Genomic DNA, 20,155 nt, shown 5'->3' with positions numbered 1-20,155 from the left:
TTAAAGGCAAGCTAAGCTTAAGTGTTCCTTCACTGGTTAGTTTACCCTAACCGCTCTTTTTATTTCCTTTTTTAAAATCTTTGCTTTTACCAAGTTTCCCGGTAATCCAAGTAGGTCGTGATCCACATGAACTCTACTGTATTTTAAGTTCTAGTTTTCAAAAGTCTGCTATAAATGGCTATCTTAAGACATTCCAACAATTTTCCTTAAGCTTAAAATGATTATTCCGGAAAACGCTAAGCAATTTTAAAAAATATTTTTATTTTCATATGCTTTTTTTTTCTATTTCTCAGAGCTCGGCAAGCTGTATAAAAGGAACTTTCGAAATATTAGAGTACGAAGTAAGTATTTATTCTAAAAATAAATGTAATTTTCCGCATCTTAAAATAAATTATTTTTGAACTCAATTTTTCTTTAGTTATCCCTTGATCCATCTTTAGGGGAGATTGCAACGAAATTTAAGGTAAGCAGAATTCTGAACTTTTTTTTTTTCTTTGTTATTGAGATTTCATACATATTTCTCTTACACGGCGGCAAAAAAGCCTCATTACAACTCCCCGAATCGCAACGCTAGAAAATCGACCAATGATTGCCGCTAAAAATGTCACATGCTAAATCTAGTTGAGGTGGCTCAACATATAGCGCTTTCAAAAACGGAAACGGAAATAACCAGAGAGAGCATTTTCACCAAATGTCAGCTATCACATTATCAGCTGCTGAAATCTCATACTATTAAGCTAGGCAGAAGTGAGTAGTCTTTGTCGATAGATCTCTATTTTAGTATTTTGTCAGAAGCGCTTTTTTTTCACGAATTTTGATATATTACGAATTTATTTGACGATTAATTATAGCCAAAATTTTAACCTATTTAAAGAGATAACAGTTTTAGAAATTTTATCTTAAGATTTTATACTATAGCACATTTCTAATAGGTTTAACGAATTACATGTCATTTATTTGAATTCAAATTTATTTTAATGACCTAGTATTTACTAAAAAGATGCAATTTAAAAAAAAAAAAAGTTTTTATGTGGATTTGAATGATTGTTTTAAGTTCTTAGAAGTTTGTGTATTTGCTAGGTTAGTGGCGGGCGAAGCGAGCTTGGTTTGCGAAGCAAACCATATAAGATTGCGTAGCAATTTTCGGGGGTTAGCAAGCGTTAGCGAGCAGGGGGCGCAGCCCACTAGTTGAGATTATTTTTCTTTGTATAAGATTTTAAGATTTTTTTTCTCTCTTTCTTTTTTTTTTGATTTTTTTTTAACTCAAGTCAATAAAAATATGAAAGCGATGAAATTAAACGTCAAAAGATTTGATTTGAATTTCTGTTTTCCTTTTATGGCATCTTTAGTTTCCAAGTTTATCAATAAAAATTTTTAAAAACTCTAAAGCTGCTTTGTTCTTAATTGATGGCAAAAAAAAAACTCACCCCAAGTACCATTAGTCTCAGATTTCCTTCTATTCGTTAATTTATACAAATTAGAAGTTAGTGCATATTCAATTTCGTAAGTCAGTGCATTTAGAAATATATTTCTGCTATAAAATACTATTTTCGTTTTTTTCAACTTTCAAAGTCTTCAAATTAATTAACTTGCAAAATGGCTTTCCACTATTCTCATTTTCGTAAAGTTTTTTTTTTCCTTTTCAGGTATGTTTTTATCCAATGACTATGTTCTGCTTGGCATTACCCAATTACTGTAAGAGGTAAGTTTCACATTTAATTGGGTACCGTAAAATTGTTAGAGTCAATGACATACAGCAAAAAGTTTAAAATCACAGCAACTTTTAAAATTTAAAAAACCACAAACAGTTAAAAACAAGGCAATTTTAGATTCTTTTATTGAAACTAACCTAAAAAATCTTTTGCATGAAATTTGTTCTGAAAAAATTTCTCAAATTGAAACCAAAAATGGCTTTCTGCGGTTTACACGCAATGGTCACTCTCCGGCGACTCCAAATAATGACTGAGTAGAGAGTTCTAATTTAAGTTTGATGCCTGAAATATCACTTTAGTCCGAAATAGGCTGTTTATCATTTCTGTACTCCCAAGACAATTCTGTACAGTGTGCAAGAAAATAAAACGGACCAAACTGTATAGCTTTTGATCTAATGATCAGATTTTAATGTTCTAGGACTCAAACTTAATAGTTCGAGGGTGATTTCAATTATTCTGATTAATTTGTGCAGAAGTTACGAAGTTAGTTTTAGTTACGAAATCAGATACAAAAATGTTCTTCCTCAGAATAAACATGCCTTTCTTTCAACAGATTAGATTTCTACCCCCTTCCAAATATATATATATATATATATATATATATATATATATATATATATATATATATATATATATATATATATATATATATATATATATATATATATATATATATATATATATATATATATATATATATATATATATATATATATATATATAGGGGTAGCCGATATCTAGGAAATATGGTCCCCATAGTGTATTCAGGAAAACGATCCAAGTTTCAAACCCATAATGTTAATTTTATTTTTTGAGTATTTCGCCATATCTCGAGAACTTTTCACTCGAATTGAAGATTTAAAAAGTCGCTTGTCCAAGGATAATTCAGCGCAAAAAATAAATTTTAGTAAATATTTATTATTTTTAATATTTTTTTTAAATAACAGTCGCACAAATTTTGAAATGCAAGAATACAATTTTTTACACCATTCTAAAGCTCGCAAGTTTTTAAGTCAAAATATTAAATTTGAGCGAATTTGGTTGTATAGTTCTTGGTTGTATAGTTGGTTGTATAGTACACGTTTTCTTTAAAAAGAATTTAATTTTTCAGAGGAAATGTTCAATCACTTTCTCTCAAATTTTGCATTTTGCCATATAAAATTATATACTTTAAAATGATAAAAAAAAATTAATCTTATACTATAATACGAGGAATGGTTGCCAAGTCGAAAATTGCCCCAGAATTAATAAACTCCGGTAAACTTGAGGGTCTGGGGTTTTTGGCCACGAAGAATCGATTGGCGCCGGTTTTGAAGCTCTACGGTCGAGCAGTTCGGAGTTACAGATAGGATATTTTCAAACTTTATTAGTTCGCCATAATGGCTATAGATACTTTTCTCCACTCTTATAAATGTATGCTAATGCGAACCTTACAATTGAAATATTAATTTTCGACAACTTAAACCAATAATATACGAAGGAATTAATAATTTAATTGTAAGGTTCGCATTAGTTTACATTTATCAAAGTGGAGAAAAGTTTAACTTTTGTGTTAAAATCACCGTTAACCGTTTTGTGTTTAATCACCGTTAATCACCGTAAGTCCGACATTTCAACATTCGTCAGATTTCAAGCTACATTTTCAACATGCAGAACGCACCTCTACATGAAATTCTTCAAGGAGCCGGAATTTTGGAACAACAAGCGATCAACTCAATTCTACCCGCAAATGGACAACTAGAAGATACCGTCATTGTCAGAATGCTTCTCCATTACGCCGAACAAGCTTACCCGACCGTCAAAGTTGCCGTACTTCACCCTGAATTTGTCGCACGCTTCTACGTTACAACAGCGGATGGCGCTTATGAAGAAATGGCTCTTCTCAACGATATCAGCGACCAGAACAAGGCTTCCAACTATCTATACGGCGTTCAACAAGGATTCGACGTGCTACTCATTCCCATTCACAAGAGAGCTCAAATGGATAGAGGCGAGCACTGGATGCTAGGAATTTACGAAGCAAGCTATGAAGAACGTCAACTATTAGTCTGCGATCCAGTCGACAACCCGCTGCCCATCGATGCTGTTTTGAGAAAAATACTGCGACACGTTTTGAATACCATTGTTACGAATGAAAAGCTGAAAGGATGCATCGTGAAACCTCGCAACGCTTACAACCACCAAGATGACGCGTCTTCCTGCGGAGTTTACATCGTCTTTTATGCTCGACAATACCTCTCTCATCGACGACTTTTCCTGGACAAGAATTTTCAAGAAGCGGATGAACGGAAGCAAATTTACGAATTCGTTGTGAACAGTGTCTTTAATTGTATAATTTTTTGTTATCAATTACATTTTATTTCCTATGACTTTTCAAACTTTACCTTTGTATAGAATAGTTCCCTTTCCAAACTTTGTTTAGATAGTTTACAATGGTGCACTTTAACCGGTTATCTTTTCACCAATGGTTTCACAAATTTTCTTATGGCATGTATTGTTTTGATAAATCACAATTGAAAATTTAAATCTTCGAGTTAGCTTCGATACCTGTTTTCTCCGAGCGGAGCTCGGTCACCCGCTGGTAACATAAAATTCAAATTTGTTTACTCCATTATTAAATAAAGTATTAAGAGATAATGAACAACTACTTAAAGTTATTTTTTGTATGGAATCATCTTTGGATCAACGTTTAATTGTGAGCAAAAACGTTTTCAATTTGATTAAGAAGTTCTCGAGATATCACGAAATAAGCAAAAAATAAAATTAACATCAAGAGATCAAAATGTTTTACAGCTCTCCTCATCAAACTATTGTGACTATATTAGCCATATTCCTGCTACCCCCTCTATTTTGGGTTCCAGAGATCTGAACCCACCGATAAAAAGTATGATTATTCGCATACCTTTTCTCGGTTTAAAGTTCATTTTTGCATGTGATTCCGTAACTTAAATTATCGTCGGCACTAATTAATTTGCATTATTCCCTCGAACCATTAAGTTTGAATTTTAGAATGTGAAGATCTGATTATTAGATCAAAAGTTAATCAAATTTTTTTTGGACTCACTGTACTTTATAATTAATGATATGTTATTTCTCTGATTATAGAATTTTGATACCATTCAAAAACGAACAATAAATTAATTTTTTTTGTTCTCGAAAATGGTGCTAAAATAGCCAGTTTTAACAAAATACGAAAAAGCACTTTTTTCATGCAGAAAACTAAAAAAAAAAAATAATAATTTTGTCTCTTTTTCAGTGATTTGACGAAATGAGCTGATGAAATGAGAGAATTCTGATTTCTTAGTATGAAAAATAGAGAAGAAAACTTCTTAGAGAATAACGACTGATTTGTGTCATTAACACACTTATTAAAAATAAATAATGAACCCCTTGAGAAATTTTTTTTACACTCTCTTATTCAGAATGCAATAATAGAATCGATATTAATAAGGCCTGCATTGTGTTTTGTATTTTTAACACAGTTGCACTCCTCATACATAAAATATACTATAGAGGATCGAAAAAATATATACTTTCATTGATTAAAAACACCTTATGTACATGTTATATAATTATTTATTTATTTTTCGAATTACTTTTTCCCTTCTAATATTTAGTATTATTGTATGAAAACAGTGTAAGAAGTAATAAAAAGCAACTAGGATGTAATATAAGTTCATTTATTCAATTAATTAAAATTATGGAAAGCGATTGGAAAAAAAAAATTTTTTTTAAGCAAAATGTTTTTAGTATTGAAAATTGAAATTCGTTTGTGATCGATAACAATCCAAGAGAATAATTCTTTTAAAAGAACGAACTTTGTAAAACATAAATAAATTAGGATATATTAGTAAATTTGTGATTATATTTGATAAGCCTGGTGGAAGAACCGACTAAGTAACATTTGTTAAAAAATTTAAGATTTCTCTGGAAAATTTCTTATTTGATCTTTATTTAAATATTAGCTATACCCTGCATGCATTGTAACTCTTTCAGTTTGAATTCACACACACGCACATGCACACACAAAGAGAGAGATAGTACTCTTTTGTAGCCCCCTCAATTTCGTTTTTAGATGTATAAGGATTTTACTTTCAACCTTAACATACTGTCCGCATAAAAATTCTGCTGTTTATAAACGAAAACAATATTAAAAACACTGTTCTGAACAATTTGAAAACATGGCTTTTTAATTACAATGTATTCATACCATCTAGTTCATATTTTCCCCAAAACAATATTTAAAGCGCCGTTCTGAACAACTTAAAAATATGGCTTATCATTACAATGATCTTACCCCTTTAAGTTCATGCTTTTCAACAAAACAATGTTAAAAACACTGATCTGAACGACTTGAAAATGTGGCTTATCTTTACGATGTTCATATCTCTTCAAGTACATGTTTTTCAACTAAACAATATAAAAAACGCAGTTCTGCACAACTTGAAAAAATGTGACTTATCATTACAATGTTCTATCTCTTCAATTGACCGTGCGATTTTAAATTTTAAAATAATAGAAATTCCACTTATTTCAAAAGATGAACCAGTTGGTCATCGGAATTGGATGGCTTTGTTAAAAATATTAGTTCGTTTACATATTTAAAGAAAATGTAAAAATTATTATTTTCATTTATTAAAAAAATCGCAGATGCCACCGTAGGAGTGGTCAACATTCGGTCACATTTTGTTTTACTGCTAAAAAAAAATACTGTCTGTTTGCAGTGGATTCGTTCCAGTGGAGGTAAAACGAATTTGCTGATCTGTTTGCTAGCAAGTATGATGAATTTGCAGCTCTCAAATTTTCTCGAACGACTTTGTCTAGATTTCGGACCAGTCACATAAAAATTTCAACTTTAATCGGAATTGAGAAAACATATACTAATTGTGACTGTTCAGCTTAAGAGTTTTCTCTTACATTATTGATTGTATTGGTACTTCTGTGGAGTAACTGTTAAATGAGAAAGAGGGTTTTTGCAACTTGACTTTCTTGACCTACACGATTGACATATTAACAAGATGTTCTAAATTATAATAATTATGAATCAATTCTAAATTATAATTATAACATTCGAAATAAATTTTAAATTATAATACATAAAATTATAATAATTATGAATTTTTAAAAATATTCATGAAATTTATAAATATGAATTTTATAAAATAGCACCCACGGGAGTTGGAGCAGGGGGAGTAGCCTCCTAGTTATGCAAAAAATATTAGAAATTTATAATTATTGTATGAGTTTGAAGATCATCTTTAGAAATTTTATTCAAATAACCAACCTTTTAGTTTGATATTCCAATTCTTCAAAGCTTATTTTCAACTCGTTTCCATTTTCTGAAACATACCAGAAAGCAGGAACTGCTGAATTTCGAAGTCCATTCTATTATGAGAAATGCTGTTAGAATCAGTTTATGAAATTGAAAATCAAGTAGTAATATTTGTATCAAAATATTTGTTCTACGCAATTTACGCATAAATAAAGAACTTAATAAGTTATGATTTGATAATTTGAAAATATCCAGGTTTAAGTGCAAGTTAAGTTTGACAGTGTGAGAATTCTCAAATATCTAGCTTTAAGGACAAGTTATTAAACCATTTAGAAAATTCCTAAACATTTAGTTGCTTAGTGGTTAAATGATGCTTTAAAAATTCCTAAATACCTTGATTTATGTGACATTTAGAACATTCTCAAAATCCTGGTTTAAAAACATGTTTTGTGACATTTAACCGTTTTGGAAATTCTCACACATTCGGGTTTAGGGAACTATTAAGAGACTTTTCACAAACTCTTAGATATCTAAATTTAAGAGTATGTTAAGTAAAATTTAGAAATTCTGAAAAACCCTGGATTAAAGAACTTGAAAGGGATATTTGAAAAATTTTCAAATTTCAAGTTTAGGAACATGTTATTTGTTGTTGCGAGAATTCTCAAATACCCAGAATTAAGAACTTACTAAGTGGCGTTTTCAAAACCATCAAATATATGGTTAAGTTTAAGATCTTATAAGGTGAAATTGTCAAAACTATTATGCATTCGTGTTTAAGAATAAGTGTCAATTAGAAAATTTCCAAGTATCCAGATTAAGAACAATTTTTACACGAACTTAGCATAGAATAATAATTTGTCTGCCAAATACTTCAACATCTGGAAAACGCAATTAATAAACTGTGTAATCTTATACTGCATTTGAAATATGATTATTAGCTTCGAAGTTGCCAATAAGAAAAGTAATTCAATTGTCATATTTTATCCTATTTTAATTTTAATCTAAAAAATAAAAAGCGTTAATAAAAAGCGTTTGCAATCTAGTTTTTAGCGCTTTAAATGCTATACCAATGATGCACTTTCCAGGTTCATAAAAATGTGCAAAAAATGAGAGCCGTAGATTGATTTTAATAATTTTCCTATAGCGGGAGTAGTAACTTTTAAAATAAATTCTTAATATTTTTTTTTTAAATATTTGAGCTGTTTGTTTGTTCTAAAGCCCAGATAATTTTTAATTGACTGAAAAGCTTCCAAGAATCTCTGAATTTACGCGAACTTATAAATAAATTATAAATATTGTAGTTAAAGTATGTAGAAATATAAAGCAAATTAAAATGTTCTATTATATTAGCCAAAAGAGAGCGTGTTTCATAATTGCACGATAATTTTTTTATTAATTATTTCTGATTAAAAATTATAAACCAAATTTAAAGTAAAACGGTGGACGAAAGCAATTGTTTTTGCAACTTTACGAAAACAACTAATTATATATGAAAACTGCAATGAACACCTTGTTTTCTATTTCAAAATCTTTTGAATTATTTTGCCAACAAATTGTCAAAAAAAAAAAAAAATACAAAATCAATAATGAACTCAAATAAAACTCAAAGGACTTTGATTCAAAGGACTTTCTAACCAAATAATTAATTAAACTTTACAATTACGTTTGGTAAAAATATACTCGAGGGTGCCCCTTAGCGAAATTGGCGACTTTTGTTTGGCGCTATTCCTGTTTGCATGGAGCACCGTGGTAACAGGAATGGCTGCCAAAATATAATGATATTTCAATAAAACATTGGAAAATTTCAACAAAACATCGGAGGCCGGGATAGTCTGGTCGGTAGGGAGCTGGGCCCATATCCAAGAGGTCGTGGGTTCGATCCTCGCCGGCCGAAGACTCCCCGTGTAGTAAATGGTGACTGATGCACGTTAAATCCGTCGAGTCTCAAAGTCCTCCATGTTCCCACAACAAATCAATACCTCTGGGGGTACTGATCTAGGAGTTTCCTTGTCTTCTGGATTGGTTCAAAATTACAAGGCTACGGAGTTGAACGTAAGTAGTCGTAAACCCATGAAATTGGGTCGGCTGTTCAACGACGGTTATAAAATAAAATAAAAACAAAACATCGACCGAAACTTTATAAAATTGCAATGAACCCCATATGAGCAAAATTAATAAACCCAATAAAATGCATTTTGAATTGAAACAAAAATTAATGGAGTAAGCACAGAAAGAAAAGGAATAAAACAACTCACTTCTTCGTTAAGCTTGAATATCTTCAGATTTAGGTGCACCGAATTCTCTAATAGCAGTTAGATACAGTCTAAATTTATCGTGAATAGAATGTGTGTACCTCCATCGCCACATAAATTCTGCGAAATACTAATCGAAAATGGCGTCTGTAGTACCGGACTGGCGATGACATTTTTTTCTGAAGTCCCTTTTTATGACTGCCCACATACCTTCGATATTATTGACCAGAAGCAAAAGTAATCTTAGCAGCCGGTATTCAACGCAGAACTAACGGACCTCTGAAATTGCATATACCGTTGAACATTTAAAAATAACGCTAAAATCTAAACCAATCAGAATCACGATTGGGTTTCAACATCGCCCAGCTTGGCGATCAACCGCGATCACAACTTGGCGAGAATCAGGGAGCACCCTCAAATATAGTCTACCCTTACGTTTAATAAAAGGGAAGATTTATTAACTCAACATCAAAATCACAGCATCGCCATTCCAAAGAAAAAATCTTACACTCACTCAAAAATTATTTACATTCCAAAAATTCACCATGGCAACCACAAAACTCTTCTTGTTGCCATCTACTAACTGCCATATAATAAGTAAATTATTTTATAAAAAAAGACAGTGCGCATAAAAGCACAATATCTTACAACAATAGTAGCAGAAAAACTCTCTTTACCTTCTCTCTCTGAGCCCATTGATCTATCACATCGGAGGCAAAATTAAACTTTTCTGGTACTTTAAGTTTCCACGATCTCTCTTCTTCATAACTTCGGAAGCCAGCAACTCTGGGCACATCACAAAAATTTCTCTTCAAAACATCTAAACTCCTTGTCAAGTGATATAATTTTAATCTTCTTTTAAGTATGCTATACATTTTCCTTTAAATATTCGTTTTTAAATTGACATTTATCTTTTCCTTCAAATAAAATATTCAACTAAAATATTGAACTATATTTAATAAAACAATGAAGCAACGTTTGTTATTGAGGAAACTATTTCTCCATTTTGTGTTATTCTCCGTCATCTAATAGAGGAAGCTAAAATCTAAATCAACATAATGATATTTCTCCTTACTTTTGAGTGTTTTTGGTTGTCTGATAAGTAAATAAATTTTAAAGATAAGAATAGAGATTAAGATAAGTAAAAGAAGTGGAACACTAGCTGATAAATGCATTGGAGAATTTAATTGTTGATTTGGAGGGGAATATACTTTTACGTCTTTAAAAACTGTATAATTTTGGAGATTTTTCATTAAAGCGAGTATTAAAATACAGATGCGGAATTTTAAAAATATTTTCAACAACTTATGAACAGTCGAACATTTTTAAAGAACAACTTGGAATTAAAGAACAGAATTAAAATTCAAATTCAAAATTAGGAAAACAATTTAGAATTTAAGAAAAGAATTGAAGAGAAAGTTAAAATTAAAATACAAATTTAAGAAAATATTTAGAAATTAAAAACAGAATATTAAAGAAAAGTTGGAATTAAAATGCAAATTTAAGGAAAAAGTTAGAATTTAAGGATATAAATAAAGGAAAAATTGAAATTAAAATGCGAAATTAAGGAAAAATACAGAATTTAAGAACTGAATTAAGAAAAACAATTCAAAATTAAAGAACAATTTAGAATTAAAAGACAGAATTAAGGGTCAATTTATTATTAAAGATCAGAACTACACAACAATTTAGAATTATAGGGCAGAGTTTAAAAAAGAAGAGGATTAAAGATTAATATTGAATTAATAAATAATTTAGAATTAAATTATTTTTATATAAGTTTTTATGAGCATTTTACCTTTTGCAGAAAATCAGATATACATTTCTGTCATCAATGCAAAGGGGACAGAGAATTTGTTTAGGTCTATTAGAATCTTTGAAATAGTTATTAGTTTAGTTGTGTTCTTCTATTCTTACTTCACACTGACTATAGTGCACCCGAAGATACCTTCCTTGGGGAAAAAATTATCGTTTTAGGTCTCATTTGTTATCGCAGACAACTTTCATAGCTTTTTTTGCTACGTAACTTAAATGCAAGTCAATAAGCTATCAATAAATTAATTATCAACTTCGTTGAGCTAAAAACCAAAAACATTTTACCTAAGTTTGAACCTCATATTTTTGAACATAGGAAATTTTCATTTAATAGTGGTTAGTAAAACCACACTATAAATTATTTTACGATTTTATTCAGAAAACGTCACTTCCTGTAAATGTTTTGCAGACAATTTAAAATATTTTGAAGTTCTTATTAGTTTTTTAAAAGTATCCTAGGACTTTTTTCCGATATTCCTCAGTTATTTTGATGACTTCATTTTGTCTTTAAAATGTTTGGAGATTTTTGCGGTCAGATTTGAAGACTTGAATTTTCTTTAAATTATCTGCAAACTTTCTTCTGTAAACATTCCATAGTCAAGTTAAAAACTTAATCTTGTTTTAAAAGTGTTTGCAGAATTTTTATTGATATTTCGTAGGTATTATAAATTATCATAAATTAAGTTTTTCAAATATTCTTTCGACTCAACTTTTAGATTATTGTTGACATTAAAATTTTATGATTTCCAACAACATTGAAAACTACATATATTCTAAGCAGTAATGCAGAAAACTTGAGTAGTAATGTAAGATCCCAAGCAATAAATTGAAGTATTATTAGTGTTTTTACTTGTAAAAACTTGGCATACTTATTTTACCTACTAATGAAATGCGATATAAGAAACTTATAGTAGTTTAATGATTTTATAAAAGTATGAGTCTTGGGTGTTGAGTAACTTCATATATATAAGTTACTCAACACGAAAAAAAAACGATATTTCAAGTCAATATTCATTTTTTGAACAATACATAATACAGGGTGTTCCAAAATTATCTTTACAACTTCAAAAATTCATAACTTCGAACATAAACAAGATATTTATATTCCGTCTTTTGCATGTATTACTGCAACTAATAAAGTTTTTTTTCAATAGGCTGAAAAGTTTTAAGTGAAGATGCGGACACCACAACAGAAAGCTCAATGCGTCTCATGGCCGTATTCGCTCCACATTTTCTGGACTTGTGCTGGGTCGTCCGGCTCCACTTTTATGCAATACTGATCCGGTGCTCCTGAAGCTTGTGTGCCATGCACGGATGGAGGGTCTGGATTGGATTGAGTCTCTTTGGAAATTTGTCCTGAAGTTCCGTTGAACCTGTGTATCTGATTTCGTCTCTATGAACCATGAGACGCATTGAGCTTTCTGTTGTGGTGTCCACATCCTCACTTATAACTTTTCAGCCTATTGGGAAAAAAAACTTTATTAGTTGCAGTAATACATGCAAAAGACAGAATATAAATATCTTGTTTATGTTCGAAGTTATGAATTTTTGAAGTTGTAAAGATAATTTTGGAACACCCTGTATATAACTGATTACAAATTTCAATCGAGAAAAAACTTAAAATTTCCTTTTTTGTTTTTATTATTAAAAATAATTCCAAATATCTAAGTACATTACAAATTATATGCAAATTAAGAATTCAACATTATGAACGAAATCTGAAGCTAAGGGTTCTTGAACTTGAAAGTAGTTGTACATAATTGATTTTTCTCACTCTTAATTGGTATGATCACGTACGTTATTCACGAGGAAAGTGCCGAAAAGAAGGAAAACAATTTTTTCCTGTTATTAAAAACATAATTCAAAAAGAGTGCAAAAGTCAAGTATCTGTCAATTTGTAGGTTTTAGAAATGAGGAATTTCGATAAAAAAGGTATGTTTTTTGTTAATTTAAAACCATTATTAAATAAGTCATATTTCTTTACTAGTCTCTATGTCATTAAGTCACAGTTTTCAAGCGTTTTTCAAGACTTTGCAAAGTTAAAGTTCTAATAATTGTAATTAAATTCTGTTTGAGTATGGATCACTCACACACACACATCAAAATGTGAAGCAGTTCAAGCTTGTTTAAAAGAAAAAAATGTTCGATGGCAAAGATTTAATAATATTTAGTTTTAAATAGGTTCATACATTTGTGACTTGCTAGTTGAATACCTTTTTTTCACAAGGGGACAAAAATTAGTTAGTAAACAAAAATCAGTAAGGAAAAGCACTCTTGCTCTAAATAATTAATACTAAATAATTAATACTACACTAAAATAATTTCAATGTCTAATTTATATATTATTGTACCTTGCCCTTCACCGTAAATTTACGTTATTAGGTTTATCAAAACACATTCTCCTCATGAAAAGATTAACTTCAAATAAAAATTAAGGAAATAAGGATGAACTTCAATCAGTATTATATATTAAATGCTGTTGCATGAGGCCAACTCATGATATTTTAAATTCACCTCAATCAAGCAGTTTTCTTTTGTACTTTTACCCTCGGCCCCCTTAAAGGTATCTTCGAGTGGTCATAATAAGAAGCCAATTTCCACACTATTTATGACAAAAATGCTCAGTATTGGTGCAGTTTTAATAGGCATCCAATTTACTCCTAAAGTGCTTTTTGCCTAGATGGGTACCTATTAAAACTGTATCAATAACCATAATACACTAGAGCACATTTTCAGCAAAAAAAATTAAACATCATTGGAATCATCATGGTAGTTTTTTTTTGCATTTCTTCTCAATGAATTAAAATCACTTCTCTATCATTTTTTCTTTTTAATACGTAGCTTATTTTTCTATTCAATTAGCACTTACTACCAAAATTATTTGAGCATCATTATGCCGAAAATAGTACAATGAATTTTTTATTTTCTCCTGTGCAAATTAGTACCATTACTTTATTAATTTTGCTTCACATTTCAAATCTTATCATTATTTTTTTAATTTCAATTTGTTTCCATTACCAAAATTAAGTGAACATTATTGGCGTTAAAAAGAGTATGGTGGTTTTTATTTTCTTCTAAAAGAATTTCATTGCTTTTTTAGATCGTAGCTTATTTTTTATTTTAAAAATTTTTTATTATCCCAAAATTAATCGAACATCATTGGCGTGCCTAATTATATGTCAATTGTTTAAGCTTTTTCTTAGCGATTTAGTACTATTTTGTCATTAATTTTGCTTTTCAGTTCATAAATTTTCCTAAATTTAAATTACCGTTGAATTACCAAAACGGGAAAAAAAATAATTAAATGTTGAAGAACGTGCAATGAACTCCTGAGCGCTAAAGGATTACAAACGCAACAAACTAATGTTACCGCTAAAATAAATAAATAAAATAAAAATGAAAAATGGAAAAAACAAATATATTTTTGAAACGATTCTCCCGAATGATCTAATTGAAATTTAGTGCTATGTTGACAGTGATCTTTCTCATGATTCGATGTAGTATGCCAGATTTCATTGCTCTCAGGCTATGGTTTTGGAATCAATAATGAACAAACAAACATATATTCATTTTTATAAAACATAGATTGATGAATTTGATGCTACAGAATAAGAAATGATTTAAATGTAGATTTCATTGGGACATGATCCATCCGAATTGATTTCGTTGCAATAATCCTCAGTTTACGTGTCGAATCGGGACACCTTGGTTTGGCAGTCTTTTCGTTTAGTTTGTTCAGTTTCGCTCAGAATAACATGGTTACCATGATATTCTTTGCTTTCTCCGACTTCAATTACGTCATCTACGAGTTATCGCAACTTTTGTTTACTGTTATGGGATTTGTTCTTAGTTTATTTTCATACATATTAATTTACTTTTAAATCAACGAACTAAGAGTGGTTTTAAACTATTATCTAATCCATTAAAAATAAGAAAATCCAATGACGTTTAAAACTAAATGCAATGCAAAAAGTAAAAAAAAGAAGAAAAAAAAGCTTAAAAAAACAACAAAGACAAATGCTAGAAGATATATTGTTAAACTATATTTTTAAAAAATGTTGTAACATTATTTTTAAAAGTATTTTTAAACATAAAAAATATTCTGTCTTATAATAAATATCAAAAAAATAAAAATATATAAATATCCTCATCTATAAATCGTTATCATAATCGACAAGCGTAATTTTTTAATAACCCAATCTTTTTTGAAATATCACGGTAATTATCGATAACAATAAACATCGGGAGAATTAATATTACGGAAAAGACACATAATTATCGCATACGATAATAAAATGAATATTGATACATTTTTACTTGAGTAACGAAAGTTTTCACCAAAGTAAAAGTAAAGTAAATATGTTGAAATATCAACATTTTCTGATGATATATGATGGCAAAGGCAAAATGCTATATTCATATTCCAACATCATCCAGTTCTACATCGATTACCTGGGGACAGCAGGATCGTTAGGTGATATGTAATATTATGTAAATTTAATGAAATAATTAAGAATACAAATTCATTTTTAACATTTTTTGCAACTTATTCCTTTTCTACACGCTAATTTTATACAATTTGGAAATTTTTGTTACCCAATTTTTCCAGTTTTATTTATAATCATTATAGTTAATCTTTCTCACATTTTTGCCCTTTGCAGATTTTTAAAATGGTGACCAAAAAAAGGATCTTGATAATAGGAGGCGGATTCGCTGGCATTACAGCCATAAAAAGTTTGAAAGAGGAAGGCCTTGAGCCCATATGCTATGAAGCATCTGATGCTATTGGCGGTACTTGGCGATACAAGGAAGAAGCTTCTCTTGGCAGTCCATCCATAATGCCAACAACAACAATCAATCAGAGCAAGGAAATGGGAGCCGTTTCGGATTGGATACCTGATAAAGCTCTTCCAAATTACATGAAGCATACTCAACTGCTTACAGTATTTCTCCAATACGCAGAACGCTTTGACTGTAACAGACATGTTACCTGCAGAAGGAAAGTTCTAAAAGTAGTCCGCTCTAACGATTACGATGAAACTGGTAAGTGGTGTGCTGTAGTTCAAAACATGGAGACATCACAAATAATTACAGACACGTTTGATGGAGTGATAGTAGCGGTTGGACAGTTTGGCTATCCTAAAATGGCGCACTATCCGGGACTTGATGAATTTAAAGGAATAAAAATGCACACACACGAGTTGAAACATGTTGACATTTTTAAAGGGAAGAATGTATTGATTGTTGGAGCTGGATGTTCAGGATTAGATGCTGCTGTTGATATAAGCAACGTGTCTAAACAGGTAATCTCTTTTTTCTTGAGAAAAAGAAACTTGGTGCTTATCTGTTTCGGGTTTAAAAATAGTTTAATACCACTGTGATAATCTAATACCATCAATGATTTCCAACCAGGAGTGAATTTACCCCATGGAGGAACTTCATGGTTTCAAAGATGGAATGATTTTAGATTTTAACATTTGTTTCTTGCTACGAATACCGTAGCGTCTTTAGAATGGAATACTTTCTAGGTTGGTAGGTAGGCACTTTATTTTCTTCACACTAGAGTTGCACAATGGACTATTGCCAACGGTTTAAGAAACATCCCAGTGAAACAATATATGAAATCCCAATTTTGATCCTTTGCAGAATATCGACTCGGGTGCAAAATCGACGACCTGCTTGCAAAGTCGAGCAATTTACGGTAGAACAGTTTAACGAGTACCAATACCGTGCACTATCGGTCATTGTGCAGGCTGATCAAGGTGGTCACCTACCCACTTACAGACCACAGCCAACAACTTCGATGTTCTACTGAGAACCAAGTCTTTATGATCAGTCAACTGAATTTTCTAATGAGGTGTTAGATTAGGTACGAAATCCATCAGAAACTATTTATGTTGTGTAAGTTCCGATGTTCTAAAAAATGGATCTTCCAGCCAAAAATTTAGTCTTTAATGTGCAAATCTTGTTACAGAAAACACTATCAATGAATAAGTTTATTTTTCTTAAATAATAAGTTCTAAAGACATAAAAAAATTAAAATTAATGCTTTGTTGTTTACATTTAGAAACAAGTTCAAAAAAATCTTAATAGGACTGAATACTCTGTGTACATACATATTTTTGAGTTTCATACGGGGAGGGGGTATGAAATTGTAGATACAGTAGAAAAGAAGGGAATGAGATGAAATAGAATAGAAACTACTGACCTGCATTAAGCACACTGACCTTATATAATTACATTTGGTGCCTATTATCACAGAATTTATTACCTATTACAGCAATACCAGTAGTATTTATTACCATATAAGCATCTCTATGGCACTAATAATGAAATAGCAATTTGTTACGCTCTTTGTCGGTAAAATTTAATATGTATATTTTGTCAAATATGAAAGCTATAGAATCTATTTTGGAATAATAATTTAAAGGTCTAGTATGTAACTGAAGTCTTTAAATTTACAATGAGCTAAATGAAAGGTGTCACCAGAAATAGCTTTTGATCTAATGATAGGTTTCTTAGGTAACTAAGAAGCAAATTTAAGAGTTAAAGACACTCTTCAAATAAATTAATTAACCTATGCTAATTATGAGCTATTAATAATGAAATCGGACACAAAAGTGTAATTTCTCGATGACTCTTTCATGAGAGATGACCAAATTTAAATAATTACGTTTCCAATAGAAGAAAAAAAAATGAAAAATTGGTGTCAAAATTATTGTTTCTACTTCTTTGTTTCCTTCAAATATCTGAAACTAATTATACAAATAAAAAATGCACTTAATTATAAAACTTGGTTGCACAAAGCTATAAGTGATTTCAGACAAAAATTTTTTTTAGAATAATTACTATTTTTTTTAATAATTTCATTTAGGAATCATTTATACTAATTTGATTTGCTTTTGTCGTAGGCTAATTGGAAAACTTGACACTTAGCAAATTGCTGACGTCTTTTGTTAAACTTATTGCATTGCTGTAAGTCCTGTAGTCTTGATGCAAGGAAATGCAGGGGCGCTTTATAAATGAAGATGCAGTCCGGTAGACGAATTGAAATAGTGGGCAGAGTGATTTTTCAATTAGCCTATAACTCTAACTCATGATACAGGCTACGGAGTTGAACCTTGATACTCGTAAATTCTGAATTGGGATGATTGTTCAAAGCCGATTATAAAATATTAAAAAAACAGCCTCTGAGTACCTTTGCCGTCAGGGTAACCGTGGAACGTTTTCGTGGTTTTCTTTTCCATTTAACACGAGTGCGGGTTAGTTTCATTAAAAAGTCCTTCACGAAAGTCCTGAGAAAAGAAAAAATTTAAATTCCCTTTCTGCATGAAAAAAAATCGCTTTTTGACTAGGAAAAATTCTTGCAAACTGAGATAGGAATATAGGAGAATCTATCAAAAATTTGTCATTCATAAACAAGATGAGATGAGAAAGTATTAAAATGTAAAGTAAGAAAATATTTATTTGAACGAATGATTCAAAAGAAATCTGATATTCAAAATCGTTTTTTTAAGTGGGTACAGAACACTTTTTTGATATTTATTTTAAACTATTTATTTTTATTTATTTATTATTTTCATTCATTTTTGGTCATGCATTTTTCAAATTATTTTTCTCATTCCTGTTTCATTAAGTAATTAAATTTTTTTTCATACATTTCATAAATAGTGAAACATTTTTAAAGTGAAATATTTAAAAAATTCACAAAATTAAACTTTTTTAGGTTTATCTCAGCACTAGGAGTGGGGTATGGATTATACCAAGAGTCGGTCCGTATGGATTACCACTTGATTTCTGTTATCTAAGAAGAATATGGTGGTCGTTGTTCTCCCTTCTTGGCCACAATGTGGGCAGTCGGTTTTTAGAAGAAAAAGAACTAAATAGAAATTTCAATCATAATTTGTACAATATTAGACCAACCTATCACGTGCTTTCGAAAGATCCCTCTGTTAACGACATAATCCCCAGCAAGATTTTAACCAAATCCGTTATTGTCCAAAGAGATGTTAAGTACTTTACGGACAGTAGTGTTGCATTTGAAGAGGACTCGGAAGTCTATGATATTGATGCAGTCATAATGGCCACTGGCTACCATTTGGAATTTCCTTTCCTTGAAGACGATATTTTTGTAAACAAAAATGGAAGAATAGAATTGTACAAGTGTGTGTACCCTCCTAAATTGAAACACCCAACCTTGGCTATAGTGGGGCTAGTCTTACCCTTTGGGCCAGGATTCCCATTGGGCGAAATGCAACTACGTTGGATTTCAAGAGTATTCACTGAAAAGTGCAAGCTACCGACGAAAGAAATCATGATGCAAAGCATCGAAAAACGACATGAAGAAAACGTAAAACGTTACGTCCAATCAGATAAAATGTCTATACGAGTAGACTACATAGATTATTTGGACGAACTAGCTGTTGAGATAGGAGTGAAACCTAATTTCTGGAATCTTCTTTTTACTGATCCAAAACTATTCAAGGCTTTAATTTTTGGGCCTTCTGTTCCATACCAATATCGACTAATTGGTCCACATAAATGGGATGGAGCAAGGAACGCCATACTTACGACTTACGACAGAGTACGTTATCCTCTTTCTAGCGGAAAACGAAAGCCCTTAAAAAAGATTCACAGTGCTAATAAATTAATTAAATATTTAGTTGCAGTTTTATTGTTCTTAGTATTTTTTAAGAGTGGAGGATATTTATTGAGGTATTGCATACTATTATTGATAGCTTTATACATAAAATCAATGCATTCATTTGGTTGGAAATATTTTCTTCATGTACTATTGTTGCCTTTTTATGTGCCTTGGAATGGTTTTGTACCTTCATTCTTCGTGATTTTGTTTGTTCCTTTTATATTAGCAACAATGCCAAAATCTTAAGATATAGTTGCGTTAAGTTTCAAAAAATGTACCTTGCCCATAAAAATAAACGTACCACCCTGAATAATGATGGGCGTTTTAATAACATGATTTTTTAAAGTTCGATTTCTTAGTAAAAGTTTGACCTATTTTGCTCAAATATTGTTTTTTGCCATGTAAAACTACATCCTTTAAAATGATGTAATAAATTGTGTATTTTGCAATTCAAAATTTT

The 20,155-nt window shown here is 30.5% G+C and overlaps 2 protein-coding genes and 1 long non-coding RNA gene across 3 annotated transcripts in view; 2 read left to right on the top strand and 1 right to left on the bottom strand.

The window, feature by feature from the left end:
* Positions 1–10,331, bottom strand: part of LOC107451914 (acyl-coenzyme A synthetase ACSM3, mitochondrial) — a 106,280-nt gene extending 95,949 nt beyond the window's left edge. Inside the window, exons 1-2 of the mRNA XM_087168260.1 lie at positions 9,914–10,331; positions 6,997–7,097 (exon numbers count right to left, since the gene is read on the bottom strand). Coding sequence (XP_087024386.1) covers positions 6,997–7,097; positions 9,914–10,111 — 299 coding nt within the window. The 5' untranslated portion in view covers positions 10,112–10,331. The remainder of the gene's footprint in view (positions 1–6,996; positions 7,098–9,913) is intronic.
* On the top strand, positions 292–5,295 carry LOC107451915 (uncharacterized). Its single transcript, XR_015435773.1, has 4 exons — positions 292–341; positions 419–463; positions 1,647–1,702; positions 4,969–5,295. It is a non-coding gene; the product is annotated as an uncharacterized LOC107451915 (long non-coding RNA).
* A 2,505-nt stretch (positions 10,332–12,836) lies between the features above and the next one.
* Positions 12,837–20,151, top strand: LOC107451916 (flavin-containing monooxygenase 5-like). Its single transcript, XM_016068157.4, has 3 exons — positions 12,837–12,983; positions 15,713–16,354; positions 18,778–20,151. The coding sequence occupies exons 2-3, from the start codon at positions 15,722–15,724 to the stop codon at positions 19,939–19,941; spliced, it is 1,797 nt and encodes a 598-aa protein (XP_015923643.2). The 5' UTR covers positions 12,837–12,983; positions 15,713–15,721; the 3' UTR covers positions 19,942–20,151.
* Positions 20,152–20,155: the final 4 nt, after the last annotated feature.

Source organism: Parasteatoda tepidariorum, chromosome 7, assembly GCF_982258835.1.
Source record: "Parasteatoda tepidariorum strain Cologne lab strain chromosome 7, Ptep-v5.0, whole genome shotgun sequence".
Lineage (NCBI taxonomy): Eukaryota > Metazoa > Arthropoda > Arachnida > Araneae > Theridiidae > Parasteatoda > Parasteatoda tepidariorum.
This window is presented reverse-complemented; position numbering and strand designations above follow the sequence as displayed.

What these genes read in the sequence shown, in the direction of transcription:
- LOC107451916 (XM_016068157.4), top strand. Translation starts at nt 15,722, where the DNA reads ATGGTGACCAAAAAAAGGATCTTGATAATAGGAGGCGGATTCGCTGGC. An exon ending in TAAGCAACGTGTCTAAACAG is followed by an intron (nt 16,355 to 18,777) that starts GTAATCTCTTTT and finishes AAACTTTTTTAG; the next exon opens with GTTTATCTCAGCACTAGGAG.